We start from the raw sequence: 16,044 nt of genomic DNA, 5'->3' as shown, positions 1-16,044 counted from the left end.
CACAGAACAGACAGCGCGGAATACCAAAACAAAAGAGGCACCTGTCTTATTGCGTCATGCACCCGGACACCCTATAGTCGCGCTTCGCGCGGAGCGGTGACGTCAAGATCACGTGACAGCATCGTGATTGGCCTGCGCACGTACTGAGCAATCATGATAAGGAAAGACGATAGTACAGTTCTAGCCACTGTAACGATAGCAAACCGACCTCACGGCCTGCGTTTCCTCGTGCGTGTAAGCTATCTACGACATACTCTCGCTGCCTTAGTCACAAGATATCACGAAGTGGTGAGTCGCACGAAAGGGCGAAATTTGCGCTCTTGTTGTTGTTGTTGTTGTTGTTGTTGTTGTTGTTGTTGTTGTTGTTGCTGATGCTGCTGCTGCTGCTGCTGCTGCTGCTGCTGCCGCCGCCGCCGCCGCCGCCGCCGCCGCCGCCGCCGCCGCCTTTGTCTGGCCAGCTTGGCTTCGACTCCGAGCTAGGTGGGGCGAACTTAGCTGTCACCATTCGCCCGCGCCCGGCGTCGGCACGACGCCCTTCACCTTTCCGGCTCGGAAGGGTTCAAGGTCTACAACAAACCGAGGGGCGTGGCATGCATTAACATTGCATCGCTTAAGGGGTCTCGCCACTCGTCCAAGACAGGACCGTACGTGTAAAGGAAGGCGCGGCACTTGACTGCGGCTAAGGCTTTCCAATCTATCAAATGCGTCGCGTCGTTTAGTGCTCAGAGAAGGAACAGTTATTACAGGAGATAGAAAAAAAAAATGAACGGTGAATTATAGATAAGCAATAGCTACAAAAATGGCTTGAGGAGGATGGTGACGTCGCGTTCCTCTTTTTAGCTCACGTCAGGGCGCACGCCGTATTTCTCTGGGTTCTAAGCTACGTCTCATGCTAAGGACGGTAATATGGCGGGAACCGTATTAGAAAAGAAACATAGAGGCCAAGTCACTGACCAAGTCAAAAGTTAATTGGCGTTTCTGAACTCATACGGGATCCTTGTTCCCAATGCAGTATATATGGACGTCGTCAGTTTAGGTACGAAGCACGTGACGTAAAATGATCGGGTATAAACTTTGGCAAGATGTGCCATCCGTCCGGTTCGTGACATCGGGTGTCGACTGTATCAGTAAAAATTTCGAGTAATGACCGAGTCACGTTTTTTTGTGAGTGTTCACCTATAGTGGACTGTCCATTTCGGCCGCCGCTGATTGGTTGGAGCTGTACCAGAGAGGAGAATACTGGCTGCGGGTGTCTGTCTCTTTCTCGCTGGTACTCCAGCCCAACCAAACAACACTTCAGCAGCAGTAGAAATGGACAATCCATTAGGTGGAGACTTACAGAACACCCCTCCCCACCACTCCTGCTTACTCTATACATTAAATTAAATTATTGGGTTTAACTTTCATAGCGAAGGGTTTCAGATTAATTTCGACAGCCCGGGGTTTTTTAACGTGCGGTACGTTACACGAGCGCGGTGCACAAGCATTCTTTTTTTTTTTTTTTGCTTCCCACTCGCATCGGAATGCTTCCGCCGTGGCCGGGAATCGAAACCGTGACCTCCTTGCTTCAAGCTTACTGTCCTCCAACTTTAGGCTTCATTGATTAATACCGGCAAAATACAGCTAATACTCGTATATCCGTTCAGTCACGAATTATGACGAACTGTAGATAAATGTGTCCAAGTTACTTAAGTTTACTTCACGAAATTGGAGACTCAATCGCAAGGAAGTCAAGGCGGTATAGGATGATGCCATGTGCGCATTCTAATGGGTCATCATAATCGCAGATTAACGAAATACCTATTTAATGTGCATTCATGAATTTTTTTTTCTTTTTCATTAAAAAATGAATCACCAGCTCGAAGCATACCAACAAGCGAATTATTGACTGCAAGGATTAGGAGAAAGAAAAAAAAATTGTTCTTTCGCTACCATTGGCGGAACTCGGTCATCAACGTCGCGTCAGACGACGCCTCCAACAAAGTCGTCGTCTGTAACAATACGAAGCACGTTTGAAGTGAAATGGAGACTTACTGAGTATGCAAGGGGTTCGGTTTTACAGGAGCTAAATGTGCCTGTTTGACTTTTTTTCTTAACCACCTGTGCAGAGGATTGGCGAAACCAAGTCTCGCACACAAATGTGTACAACGTGATGGGGAAATATATATATATATATATATATATATATATATATACTTTATTTTTTCAAGGGTATCGCAAAGTTGCCGTTCACGACTTGGCAGATGGTGACAAATGCGCTTCTCGACTCCAATGTCATTCGTAGAAAAATAAATAAATAAAAAATAATAATTGGTCATAGTTACAGCATTATATATCATGCGTCGGCATTCATGAAGTATATATATCAGAAGAAGAATACATTGGAATTCATGAAATATACAACGAAGAGAATGCATTTGCATTCATGAAATATCCCACAACAGCGACGCCGTTGTGGAGACGCTACGTTTCGATGTGTAAGCGGAGTACTCTTGTGTTTTATACAGCGCCAGCCGTTTCGAGAACTCTGAATGTTGGAATGCCTCTCTCATGAAAATTAAAAAAAAAAGCCTAATAGCATAGCTGCGCAGACAGCGCTCGAATCAAAGACCAAGTTTCTTTTCGCTTTTCTTTTTTTGGACAGAACCGCATTTCGACACAATTGCGGCAGCTGCGGGCGCTGATTGGGGGCGAACAACCGCTAGCGTCGGTTCTTCTTTCAAGCCAGTGAAGCACGCAAAGAGAAAATTGAAAGTGCGAGAAACTCCGCGCCATCTGCGCTTTCAAACATTACTGCAGTGGCTTTTCGTCTGAGCGCCAAAACCCAAAGCAGCTCTGCATCGACGAAGCGTCAGGGGACGCGTTTCAGAGCTTTTGTGGTGAAATCGGTCGTTTGGCCCTTTGTCGACGAACACGTTTGCAAGCACTGAACGTTCGACGGATGTCAGAGAAAGGAAAGGAAATATTGAAATATTGTAGCAGTTCTGCGGCTGACAGTGGTGTCGTGATATGCGTCGCCTGGCCTCGTCATAAAAATGAACAAGTAATAAAAATAATGGAAAGTCAGGGTGCGGCGTATGTCTGGCGTGACATTTTGGGCCCATATTCAAAAAAGAAGGAACAAACAAACAAACAACAAACAAACAAACAAACAAACAAACAAACAAACAAACAAACAAACAAACAAACAAACAAACAAACAAACAAACAAACAAACATTTGGGCTTTAGCAATGGATCACGCGAGTCTGTCCTCAGGTAAAGCGCTTCAACACACACTATGCGAAGCTTTTCTTCTTTTTTTTCCTCGTAAATGCATGTGAAGTCCGGTCTTCACAAAAATCTCTTCCGTCACACTTGTTCGTAAAAGAAAGTTTCAGCCAATCCTGATGTTGTTTGGCCGCATCATTAGCCAAGGAGGCCGGCCCATGGAAAAGAGAACTTACGAACGAAGAACTTCCTGAATTGTCAACCCCCTGATGCACAACTGCAGTGCGAGAGGCCACGTATATACATCACGTCTTGAAGACACGTGGGCGAATTCACAACGATATTTTGGCTGATTCGCAAAGGTGACAATAGGTTTGTGCATTAATTCTAATGAGTCTTCACAATTACAGAATAATTAGATATATGTTTATGGTACAGTCAGACACGTAGAGTTAAAAAAAATATAATATAAAAAATCTATTACCCGCTCGAGGTACATGCACTAGTTTAAATGCTAGTTGCAGGCATTACGAGAAAGATAGACAGAAGAGTTCAGCGGTTGCTTCACTGTCTTCCTTTTCACTTGTTTACTTTTTCCTCAAATAACTGCGCTTGGGAATGGCCGACAAGCCAGCGCTTAAAGGGTTGTTGGTGGGAAGGAGGAGGAGAAGGAGGAGGTGTGCCGTGGAAGAATAACGTGCTAACTTAACGTAAGAATTTGAAAAAAAATGTTATATATCTAAATGATAATTATAAATTATGCGATGTTAGAGAATGAATAGTGTTATTTAGATAAATATAATACGTTGCGACTTTATATCATCCGTGATGTGCGCAATTTCCTTTCTGTATAGTTAAACAATGCATGTTGTAAAATTCGAAATACATGGACAGACTATTTATTACTCTCAGAGTCTTGATTTCCATGTTGACTACATTTACTCAATTCAAATAAAAACGTATGTTTCCCCGCTGTCTGTCCGAAGGCTTTTCTATATATATTTTTTGTTGTTCAAGGCGGTGCAACTTTGTATCATTTCAAAGTATTTGATTAAGATACCTTTGGGTACATCACGTTCATGTTTTGTATAGCTTCCTTATTCGGTATAATGCTCTGTATAGCTTATAATGGAACTTAATGTTCGCTGCTGTTTGCCCAGAAGCTTACGCATTTTTTTTTTTTTTTGAGGCAGTATTTGATTCAGACACTCTTGCTGCATCATGTTTATTTTCGTTTCTTTTGTGTGTTATCATGGTGAGGTTGCCTTGTGGTCAGTGTAATAAGCTTCGAGAAGTTCTGTAAGACGGTCATACTTTAGGTTTCCATAATTCAGTATGAATGCTCGACGTGTTGGAAACGTGACATTTGAGATGACCTTTAAGCATAAAGTTTACTTATGCCATTTTAAAAGTTCGGCGTTAGTGCAAATCAATGTTGAAGTCGTCGGTGATGAGGCAGTTGTTGCGCTAAAAACTTCTTGCCTTTCAGTCTCCGTGAGTGGCTTGAAAGGTCCCGGGGCAGGAATTAATTAACTTTGAGGCAAAAAACACAACGAACGAGATGACGTAGTGATGCCTGCGAGATTTGACAACAAGCTGCTTTAAATTTAAAGCGAAGCTTTCTTTGCCCCTTCCACTGGGTTTGGTGTTGGTAATTTTCTCGTAATGTGTTCGGGGATAAAGAGAAGTTCAATAAACCGTTAAGAGAACATATCAAAATAACAGATATCAACAAGTCTTGACAATGAAGTTAAAGGATACGCGAAAACACAGTCCTCAAAAGCTACAAACAGAAATGAACATGCCACAAAACGTCCATACTGCACACAAACGGACTTTTGAGTGACAGTCAAGAAAGAAAATAACCACGTGTACAAGCAGAAGTTTCAACGACAACCAACAAAGAAGACAGTCACGGATACAATATTCTATAACTATATGGCAGGGATTCACAACATTTCTGGCCCTGGGGGACCCCACATGCTTTCTCATAGTGTTGCTGTTCACCCCCCCCCCCTTTTACACACACACACACACACACACACACACACACACACACACACACACACACACACACACACACACACACACACACACACACACACACGCACACACGCACGCACGCACGCACGCACGCACGCACGCACACGCACACAAACACACACACACACACACACACACACACACACACACACACACACACACACACACACACACACACACACACACACACACACACACACACACACACACACACACACACACACACACACACACACACACACACACACTTTTTTCTTTCCTTTTTACACATTGATGAGCTTATTCACGGCCGTCCGATGAATGTTGCGACGGAACTGAACGGCTGAGAAATGAGAACAAAAGAAGCGCACAAATTACTGAAGCATTTAAACAATATAATCAATGTGTCGCTCAGTGCCTCTTCAGCCTGAGGTTGCTTGCTGTGCAGTCATCGTACACCTGCAACTTGGAAAGTGCATGAAGTTGTATTTTTGTAAAATGAAAGAAAAATGAAAATAATCCTACATGCTCTCGTAACCATCTCGCTGGCTACCATATCGTGTATGATCATGTTTAAATCAGTCCAACTGAAACTGAGGCGTCAGTTAACAGGAACAAGCTATCTAGACACAGTGCCACGGGAGCGAGACAAGAACAAACAAAGCAACGCCGCTGCCACGTGAGCTTGGAGTCTCCGATGTTTACAGTTCAGTGTGTTATCCTTAATCTCTAAGACCATCGTCCTTGACCGACTAACTCGTGATAGTACATAAACACATAAATTCTTTTTTTCCGCATCCGTGATGCAGCGCGCGCCGGCAATACATACAATACCATGCATGTAACCGCGCGCCAAAAACAGAGTCCTGAGCGAAACAAAGTGTGGGACGCACAAAAGTGCATTTAGTTATTTTGTTTTCACGCACAAGTGTCGCACGTCATTAGCGCTGTGGAATGGTCATCGATATACCGATCGCTATACGCTAACCCTAGCAGCCCCTGGGCCCGCGGGCCTGCAGGCGTTTAGGGTTATTAGCGTATAGCGATCGGTTTGCGGGCACATGGCACAACGACCAGTATTCAACGTCGCTGTCGCGATAGTGTGTTACGCGAAGACTACTGAAGTCCGGATGTGGCGGGCGGCGATTTAGTTAAATCCAAACTCTAATGTAAAAATCCACTGAAGGGAGATAAGAGTCGGATGCATTTTGGCCGCTCGCGGAATCCTATAGAATAAGTGACCCGTAAAATAGCGAGGGATTCTGGGATGCGCCGTCTGTTAGCTGTTTCCGGTTCGAGTCAGCGCAGCCGCCGCCACCGCTTCGCCGTTGAAGTCCAATGATGCGTTCCTCTTCGTGCTCTTTGATGTAGTCGTCTTTCACTCCCCCCCCCTCCTCCCCCGCTGGTCTCCACGTTCCCTCTTTCATCCTTCGCTGTGCTCGCTCGCTCGGTTACGCCGAGGCACGCCGACGCTCAACGCAGGAACGGGCGCCGAAGAGCTAACAGATAACTTCCTACATAAAACCTAGACATATAATGTCGACTCATAGGCATCTCTAAAGCACACCGATCTGTTAATCGAATGGTGCAATATATTTCACACAATCTTTGATTTACTTTGCTGTCTATGATTTAGCCATTCGGTATGTGCCACTGGGGGTGTGCCCAATCTTGGCCAATCCTTCAGAATGGGTATGTCTCACTGTGACACAAGAGGTACAGAATCCCCAACTGTTGCTTGATATAGGTGTTGTACTTGTCTGTGCACACACACCTGTCATCACCATTCTCTCGACGAGCTTCATACATTGTCTTCGTCCTTCTGACATCACTGTGACTGCGTATACGTCTCACACTGTGAATCCACTTGATTTGTAGCTTGCATTTCGCATAGCTTGCGAACGATGCAGTGCATAAACATGAAAATTCCATGACAATAAGGTTGTGACCTTTGTCATGGATAAAGATAAACATTCCATGAGATTACAAGTTGCATAGGATGGAAGTGAACAAAATTGTACGCATCACCGTTACTTCTAAAGCATTGAATTACCCGCTTTACTAAATCTTCGCTTCACATAGATTTCGACGTGTGCGTTGATTCGGCATACTCTTTTTTTTTTTTTTGCCCTGTACATTGGCAGCACTGTTAAATCGGACACGTGGTGGCTGCGAATCTTATGAGTCTTACTATACTATGTAAAAAGCTATGTGGCGTTGTCTTTGCGACGTGGCTGTTTGCCTTGACGCTGTCTATATTTTCGACGTCGTTTTTTCACCAACCACCTGATTATTGGCGTATCCTCTATTATGCGTATGCGCCATGTCTGAGGTTGATGATTATCATTGTCATGTACACCTCTTTTGTGCCGCCGACGCTGTTTTCACGAGCACGACGACGAATAATTGCCCTCCAGCACACCGTCATCTTGTCAAGAACAACTTTTATGTTATGCACATAATATCATCCTACAGTACTGCTTGTTCTGGCCTCCGAAACACATGCACAGACGCCACCGCTCTCAGAGTACTTGTGGAACGCAAACACTTTGCACTAATCGAGCAGAGTTGCTGTCACTTCCATGCAATAAAGATGAAAAAGCCGCACGATGGCGCTGTGGTTCGGGCGCCCGATTCACAAATGTTCATTGATGCTATGAATTGAGTTCGAATCTCAGTGGTGGCAGTGTGGGTGAAGTTTTATTTTTCTTCACCTTATGACGATGGTGAAGCTAGAGGTGACGAGGTAGCCTGACGACGAGCACATAACGTCGATGACGACAACGGTCAGCGTAACGGAATGGACGGACAAGGCGAACCAAGTTTCGAGCACCTAACTGCTGCCGCAGTAAAGCTATCCGTGTGTCATTGCTGACGGAACGAGGCGCGTCAAACAGAGCCTTCAGCAAAGCGGTCGTTTCATACAATTCCCAGCATACCGAAGCGAAATGTAGCCACGGTGGGTACACAGACGGCTAAGTTTACCCGAAGTTCAACGTCGATGATTTCTTCCTTGTTACCAAACTGACAGAAATAACAAAAACAATTCGTGTACACAAACATGTGCACCATCCCTGAAGGGGATATGAACAGGGCTCGTAACCGACATCCAGTGATGCGACATATTGGTTGCATTCATGATATATAGACACTGTCACAGTACACACTGTCATGTTCTAGTGGATTCCTGGAGAATATGAGAAATTATGCAGATCCAAAGCACAGGTTGGAATCTATATGAGGCGAGGCTATCCTGTGGCGGTCAATTAAATGCTACAAAACTAACTGACACGATGCGCACGATTGTGTTTATTGTCATTCTATGCAACGTGCAATCTCGTGCAATTTATATGTTTATGCACCGCAAAGGTCACAACTTTAATGTCATGTTTATGTACTACACCGTTCATAACTTAAGCTATGCCGGAATGCAGTTCATACGAATGCACACTGTGAGACGTCGTATATAGGAGTGATGCCTCAAGGAATACGGCGATGTTTGGTACGTGTTTGTCAAAGGGAAGGATGGCGAGGATAGGTGTAACCACAGACAAGTACGATGCGGAAGACTATGCGGAAGGTTGACTATCATTCGTCAATTTCTCCTGCGTCTGTTGTATAATGGCAGCTGGCCGCGCGCTCACGTGCTCTCGCGTGCACGCGCTCTGGCACGTGCTGCGCGACGGCGTACACGCCACTCATCGGCAAACAACTATGGCGATGGCACGAGACAACTATTGGACAATTGCGGCCTGATCGTACAGTGTAACACTAGAGAACTCGCATGGAGTTTACGTGCACCAACAACACATACTTAAAGATTTGCACAGAATAACAAAACTATGCGAATGTATGAGAAAAGTTTTATCTTGATCGCGGAAGTTCGCCAGCCTTGCCTCGGCTGACGACACATTAAGGCTTCTTTAATGTTGTTATGCTGCGTCAGTAAAAAAAAAAAAAAAGAAAAATGGAGACTGTAGCGTAATGGTTAAATCATTCGGCTGTTGTGTTGTGTGACGGAGGTTCGATCCCGCCATCGTGCACGCAGTTGTTTTATTTTTGTGCGAGTTAGCCATTAGGAGAGACAGCAGCCATCAGCAGCCATGGTCAGCAAAGTTTGTCTGGGAGGGTTTACGAAGAAAGCTTCGCTTTGAAAGCAGATCTAGCTGCCCGCAGATGTCTACACCCACACGCGCACAAAGGAAATTAAATAAATAAATAAATAAAAAGAAAGAAAGAAAGAAAGAAAGAAAGAAAGAAAGAAAGAAAGAAAGAAAGAAAGAAAGAAAGAAAGAAAGAAAGCAAGAAAGAAAGAAAGAAAGAAAGAAAGGAAGAAATGTAAGTGAATGTACTCCACGAACTCTGTCCCATCGGAAATGGCGAAGAAATTCGCCCACGCGAAAAGGAATCCAGCATGTCGCTTCGTCAGGATGACTTTCTTCACTCGACCGACAGCGTATGAAATCCGTTTTGTTTCGTTTCACATTCCTTCACTGATGGCGTATTATTAAGTTGTATTATTACTACAAACAGAGAAATATTCTATAACAAATGAATGAAAAATACTGAAGAATTTGTCAAGAAAATCGTCTTGAAGCAAATAAATTTCCTCCACAATTGAGCAAGCATTCCTATGACAGTGTCCAAGAGAGGAGGCTTCGAGAGAAAGAATGTCGGGAATGGAAAAATTTATACCAAGTTGGCTCAACCACGCTTCTAAAATTTTTCCCCCTTATGGATGTAAAACTGCGATAGAATAAGAAAAAGTGCTATAGGTCGTCTTATCTTCTCCACAAATTGGGCACAGGGGGGCAGGCGCTGATGATGATGATGAAGACCTTAACATTTTTGTCAGGCAACAACATACCCACTCACGGGAATTGGCTAAAGTCGTGCAAATTTTACATACGTCCTACGATGAGTGGATTAGGCCGGCAACTGGATTAGCGGATTCCGACAGGGCCATTCTGGACTCGCTCTTGGATTTTGCAATGGACACGCAGCTTCTAGGACGGCTCTAATTTCTCCTCCCCTCTCCCCTTTGTATTCCACATAATATGCCTTCGAGCCATCCTACAATAAATACATTTTATAATCATAATCATCATCACTTATGTGCTAAGCGAATCAATTTTGAAATCCATAATTTTGATGAATAAATAAAGCGAGTAAAATCCATGACGATTCAGCAAACAGTCATTCTAATATAACACAGAAAAAGAAAGAAAAAACATATATATGTATAAATGAGGCATATTTATAAATGAGGCAATCAGGAAGAATGAAATGATTGATACGATTAACAATGAAATCGGTTAGATTCAACAATGAATTTATGGCACGTTTAAGGAAGGTTTCCAAGAATACAACACCAGCTTTCTCGTCTTCTTGAGACGTCGTCTAAACGCAGCATTCATCAATACATAGACACATGTTCCGTCTTCGACTGATAATCAATTCTTACTATGATAACTGTGGTGGGTTAGAAACTTTGTTGGAAAAAAAATTTGTTGGAATTGCCAGCTTAGGGAGACGAATTATGACTCGTTATTTCAGTAGAATGGGCTCGGGCTTTCAAGAACCACTAGAGCTAGGAAGCATACTAGGTCATATGACTTCTTCTTCAAAGCAACGTCAAGCTTTAAATTTTCTTTACTCCTTCCTTCAAGACATTGACCTAATTGACAATCTCCATTCTGTTTACATCAACACCATCCCCTTTGTCTCACTTGTACATACCGTGACGATATATTTTCTTGCCCTTCTTTCTTTTTTCTTTCCCTCCCCCCCTCCTCTTCCTAGTGCCTTTGTGTCCCCGATCCCTCTCCCCATGCTGCGTAGCATGGCGGCTACATGTTAAACACGCCGGTAATGTTCAGTGCATTTAATTAAAAAGCTGTATCTATTATTGCGAAAGCATTATACGCCCCATTACGCGAAACTCCGTCGGCGTCGGCGTGACCGAGAGATGGTGGCAAAAATGGCCGACACCGCAAAGAGTAAAAACACGTCAAAAGATGCTCGGAAAGACGTCACATTTCTCAGGTAGTTTCCTCTAAGCAAAGTAAATTAATGGCTTTGAGAAGAAAATTTGGTACATTCGGACTGGGTTGGAATCGAACTCCGGGGTGCGGGACGAGTACGCTTCCTCGACGCCAGGGCGGCGCCACGGTTCCGGCTTACTACAGTTACTCTATGGCTTACTAAAGGTGTGCCTAGTGCGTGCGTGGTTGGTTGCACACGTCACGTCGCAGCCACCTGACTGAGTAAAGGTATGGCCTAGTGCGTGCGGCATTGGGCACGTGACGGCGCAGACATGGGTGGCGCCAGGTCATGAGTGTATAAAATGAGCGAGTTTCATGACGATCCGAGATATATACAGACAGTATAATGCTTTCGCATTTCCACATGTAAGCAGTCTTAAATGTCTGCAGAATTTTTCTGTTTTTCTCTGTCTCTCTAGTACTCGCAAAAAGAATACAGATAACTTATCGAATGAATAGTCACACGTTCCTTAACTGCTAAACTGCCTATATAAATGATAAAAAAGTGGCAAATGTTGGGACTGGTTCTGAAATAATGTTGCGCATACTTTTCTATTTTAACAACTATAGAGGACGCACACATATGACAACTTCGGCATTATGCTCGCTACACTGATGATAATTCTTTTGATTAAAGCGATAAACGTGAAATGCTGGCAATTCTGTATTTTTTATTATTTTTATATTTACGAATAGTTTCATGTTTGTCCGCATAGCCGAAGGCATTCTGTATGCCTTCTCAGGAACCTTGTCCGTACATGATGCACAATTTGGATACGGATCTCTGTCCGTGATTGTATTTCATTTTTCTCTTTTTTTTGTGAATTTTAGATTTGGTATTTGTGCGGTTGACACCTAGCACGAATGCACGCCAAGACATTTAAATTTCGAAACATGCAGTGTGCCTTATGCGCTTGGAGTTCGCCTTGTAGTGAAAGGGACCCGGTGCATCACACAGGGCTGTATACGCGTTCATTTGATGCCATTTTTTTTCTATTTTTACTACATATGATTTGCAACAATAGTCGATACATCTTAAGTGTCTCGGATGCATTCCACTATTTTTCTGGGCCTCCTATACTTTGCCACTAAAGTGAAATAAAGAAAAATGAAATGTTTTGTACGATAGAATCCGCGCTCTCGCGTTTTGTTACAAAAGAAAGTAATTGTTGCGTATTGCCGCACTTGTGCTCTGGCGGATGCTCAATTGTCTTTGCAATATGAATAGTCCACCAGAAAAATAAGACGCTGTTGTTTCGTTGAGCGCCAGATGACGCAAGAGGCGTCACGTGACGCTGCGATGGGATGCATTATAGCACGCCAGCAGTCGAGCTACTCGCTGCTAACGTTCGCGTACTCGTATATACTGCAACTTAAACCATGGAAAACTTTCGAAATCGCGTGGACAACGGAACTGGAATGTGGGATATCAACGCAAAATCCTTTCCCTCAAAATTGAGAAGGCTGCAGTCGAGAAAAATATGTCACGCAAGGAAAATACCCAGACCGCTGGTCCCACAAATATACGCGAGAAATAATAATAATAATAATAATAATAATAATAATAATAATAATAATAATAATAATAATAATAATAATAATAATAATAATAATAATAATAATAATAATAATAATAATAAAGTTTATTTAACGTGAGGAACAACCCGAAGGTTGTAAAATGCTGGCGCAACATAAATTACAAAACAAAACAAAACACTGCAGGGGAATTCTTTAAAAATAAATGAAAAAATAAAATTGTGAAAAGAAGAGAGTACCGAAACAAAGCGCAAAGCAAATACAAAAGAAAAGGAGGAGAAGGGCACTTGAACAATTATGATTTCACGATCGGAAAAGAACGATCAAGGAGTTATGGATATCAAGCGCTTGTAAAGACCATCGTGTGGACGGTTGAGTGTTCGTGATGACAGAGGAACATGGAAAGGTATGTTCTCTGGTGATCTTGCGTGGGATGCGGAACATGCACAGCTGAGAAGTTGGGACACGTGATAGGTTACGTGAATGAGTTTGAAGAGAAACAGGAGGTCAGCGCGATTACTCGGTCGCGAAGGGAGGGCAACGCCAACAATCCAACAGGCATACAGGGTGCAATGTCCAGGTTTGCAAAGCGGTGATTATATATGCTGCTTTTTCTGGAATCTGACTGTTGGATCTAAAGAGCCATTCAGACGACCGACGCATAGATTGAGGAAGACGACTTGGTACCAAAACTGCGAGGGTAGATGCATGTTCGGATTACACAACGGCACAGAATGATACAGAGAGAGGAGCCGGAACGACACATCTTTCGACGGCAAAACACAAAAGAACGTCAAATAATTAAAAAAAGGAGTGGTCCTAATACCGACCCTTGAAAATGTAAGAAGAAGACGTTTGACCATCCACTGAAGATAACTGCGCAAGAGGTTCACAACTGACGAGTCAATATCCAAGTTAATCTATCAGAAGCAGCGAGTGGCTGACTACATCAAAAGCAAATAATAAAGGTGATTGTAAAATAAGCTTGAAAGCAATATTTTAATTTCACGATTCATTTGGGCGCTTCCATCCCCAGATGTAATTGAAGCTTTGTGATAGCGCTTCTCAAGGCGCGGCATGGCGGTCATTCTGCAATCTGAAAAATTCATAGATTGCGACTTGGTACCAAAACTGCGAGGGTAGATGCATGTTCGGATTTGATACAGAGAGAGGAGCCGGAACGACACATCTTTTCGACGGCAAAACACAAAATCAAATAATCCACTGTCACTTCTAAAGCAAGAGAAAATTACGGAGGGCAAAGTAAATTACTGCCCACCGTCACCCTCATTTATGCCCTCCACCATAGAGTTTCTCACTATAACACCTAGAGGGTAAACTGGCGCCACCGTCTATGCCAGTTTCTTAAAGGGCTGCCGTGCCCTCATGGGAATGACGGGATATGTGTCTGCGAGGCTTGTGTTGGCTGGTGTTGAACGAGGATTCGTCTAAAACGTGGATATGGCTACACAAATAACGCGTTCTTAAAATAAAATCTATATAAAAGACTTTCATTCACCTATATTACATCTCTCAATAAAGTTTACTTACCTACAATGAAGCACCAAGCGAAGAAAAGCAAGAACAGACGACAAGTTGTTCCAAAGCGAGCGAGAATCTTGTCGTCTGCCCTCCAACTTTAGCGGCCAGCTGATACTTTTTACGTTTCATAGAAGTGTGCATCCAATAGTATGTCCTCAAAATTAAACATGTTTTTTTGTGTAATAATAAAGCTAAAGTATATAGTGTTTTACGTCCTGTTTTATCAGGAAAAGAATCATTGTGACAGACGGAACGGTGCTAGCCAGGCGCGTCTTCAAGGCGTTCTGCCTCTCCAAGAACGATGCCAATCCGAATCCACAATATACCGGCATTCCCTTGCATACCACGGAGCAGCAGCGCTACATTTCCCTCTAGGTTTTATAGTGTGAAACTCTATGCCCTCCACTATATTGCCAACCTTTAAGAGCACTCCGGGATGTCGCTTATTAACGCTGCTGCTGCCGTTCGTATATGTCCCATCATAATAACTTGTAAGTTACACAGAGCCTGTTTACGACGTCACCTCGTTCTAAACGCATATATATATATATATATATATATATACGCGAATGAAAGAAGACATAACGACGACATCCATGCTCGTCTCCGCCTATTTCTGCCACTTAAAACAAAAATTGAAGTTTAACGTCCCAAAACTACACAGAGGATTACAAGGAACGGCGTAGTGTAGTGCTCCACATTAATATTAAAAAACTGGGTATTTTTTAACGAGCACCCAAAGCACGGCTCAAGAGCGTACTTTTTTTTTTTTAAGGCTCTGCCCACATCGGAATGCGACCACCGCGGGCGGTCGTCAAACCCGCAACCTCACGCTCAGGCAGTACAACGCCATAGGCCACGACGGTGGGTACTTCCGATAGTATCACCACCAAAGCCATCACCACCAAAACTCCACTTCGTTAGCCCTACTTCATCAAATATAACGTCGCAGCAGCCAACCTCCCAATACGCGGAGGGTTGTTACAATTTCCTATACAAATTTCGTTTTCGGTGTACTCCGTCTCAAAAGCAGAGGAATATAGGGCGCGAGGCAGAGCGGTCATATACGGTAGTTGCACAGATGCGCCCGGTGTGACGCTCGCGAAGCCGCTGTTGACTTCGCCAAATGTTCCCCAAAAAATTTCGAGCGTAGTTCCGAGTTAATCAGCGCTTCCAACATCGACCGAAAGCGAAATGGTCGTCCAGTGGACGATTGCCACGAGCCATGCAGCGCGCTGCTGACAGCCAAAAAACATATTGACCTTCAATCGCGACAGATAAAACTCTCACCTGATTCAGTCCGGCATTCTCTGTGACGTCGCGCGCCATCGCGCAGCTCGGGTGTGCCGCGGGAAAAGCAAACACTCGCCGCGCGCTGAGCTAAGAGAAACGCTGCTGCTCACGTGATTACCTCAACGGGTACAGCGTGCTCGCACCCTCCTCCCCCACCCCGCAACATCTATACCGCGGTATTGCGTCGAGCGGTTCGGTTTCGCGACAGCGGGGATCCTGTCTTGACGAAGTGGCGACACAGCCTGTCGCCCGGCTTCGCAGAGGCGAATCTGACAAACCCCGCCCCCTCGTCGCCTTGCGTGTAGCGATAAGCTATCGTTTGTCTACGCGCGACGTATCCTTATCTCGTTAGACTTTACGCTGTGTTGGCAGGAAACCCCGTGTGTTCTGGTCGGGGT

At 44.0% G+C, this 16,044-nt stretch overlaps 1 protein-coding gene across 1 annotated transcript in view; it reads right to left on the bottom strand.

Annotated features, from left to right (window-relative positions):
* LOC119449682 (probable phospholipid-transporting ATPase IA) overlaps window positions 1–15,769 on the bottom strand; it is a 108,358-nt gene extending 92,589 nt beyond the window's left edge. The window contains exon 1 of the mRNA XM_049665398.1: window positions 15,644–15,769. Coding sequence (XP_049521355.1) covers window positions 15,644–15,682 — 39 coding nt within the window. The 5' untranslated portion in view covers window positions 15,683–15,769. The remainder of the gene's footprint in view (window positions 1–15,643) is intronic.
* Between the last annotated feature and the right edge of the window lie 275 nt (window positions 15,770–16,044).

This window comes from Dermacentor silvarum, chromosome 4 (genome assembly GCF_013339745.2).
Source record: "Dermacentor silvarum isolate Dsil-2018 chromosome 4, BIME_Dsil_1.4, whole genome shotgun sequence".
NCBI lineage: Eukaryota > Metazoa > Arthropoda > Arachnida > Ixodida > Ixodidae > Dermacentor > Dermacentor silvarum.
The sequence above is the reverse complement of the archived record's forward strand: the minus strand, read 5'-3'. Positions and strand labels throughout refer to the sequence as shown.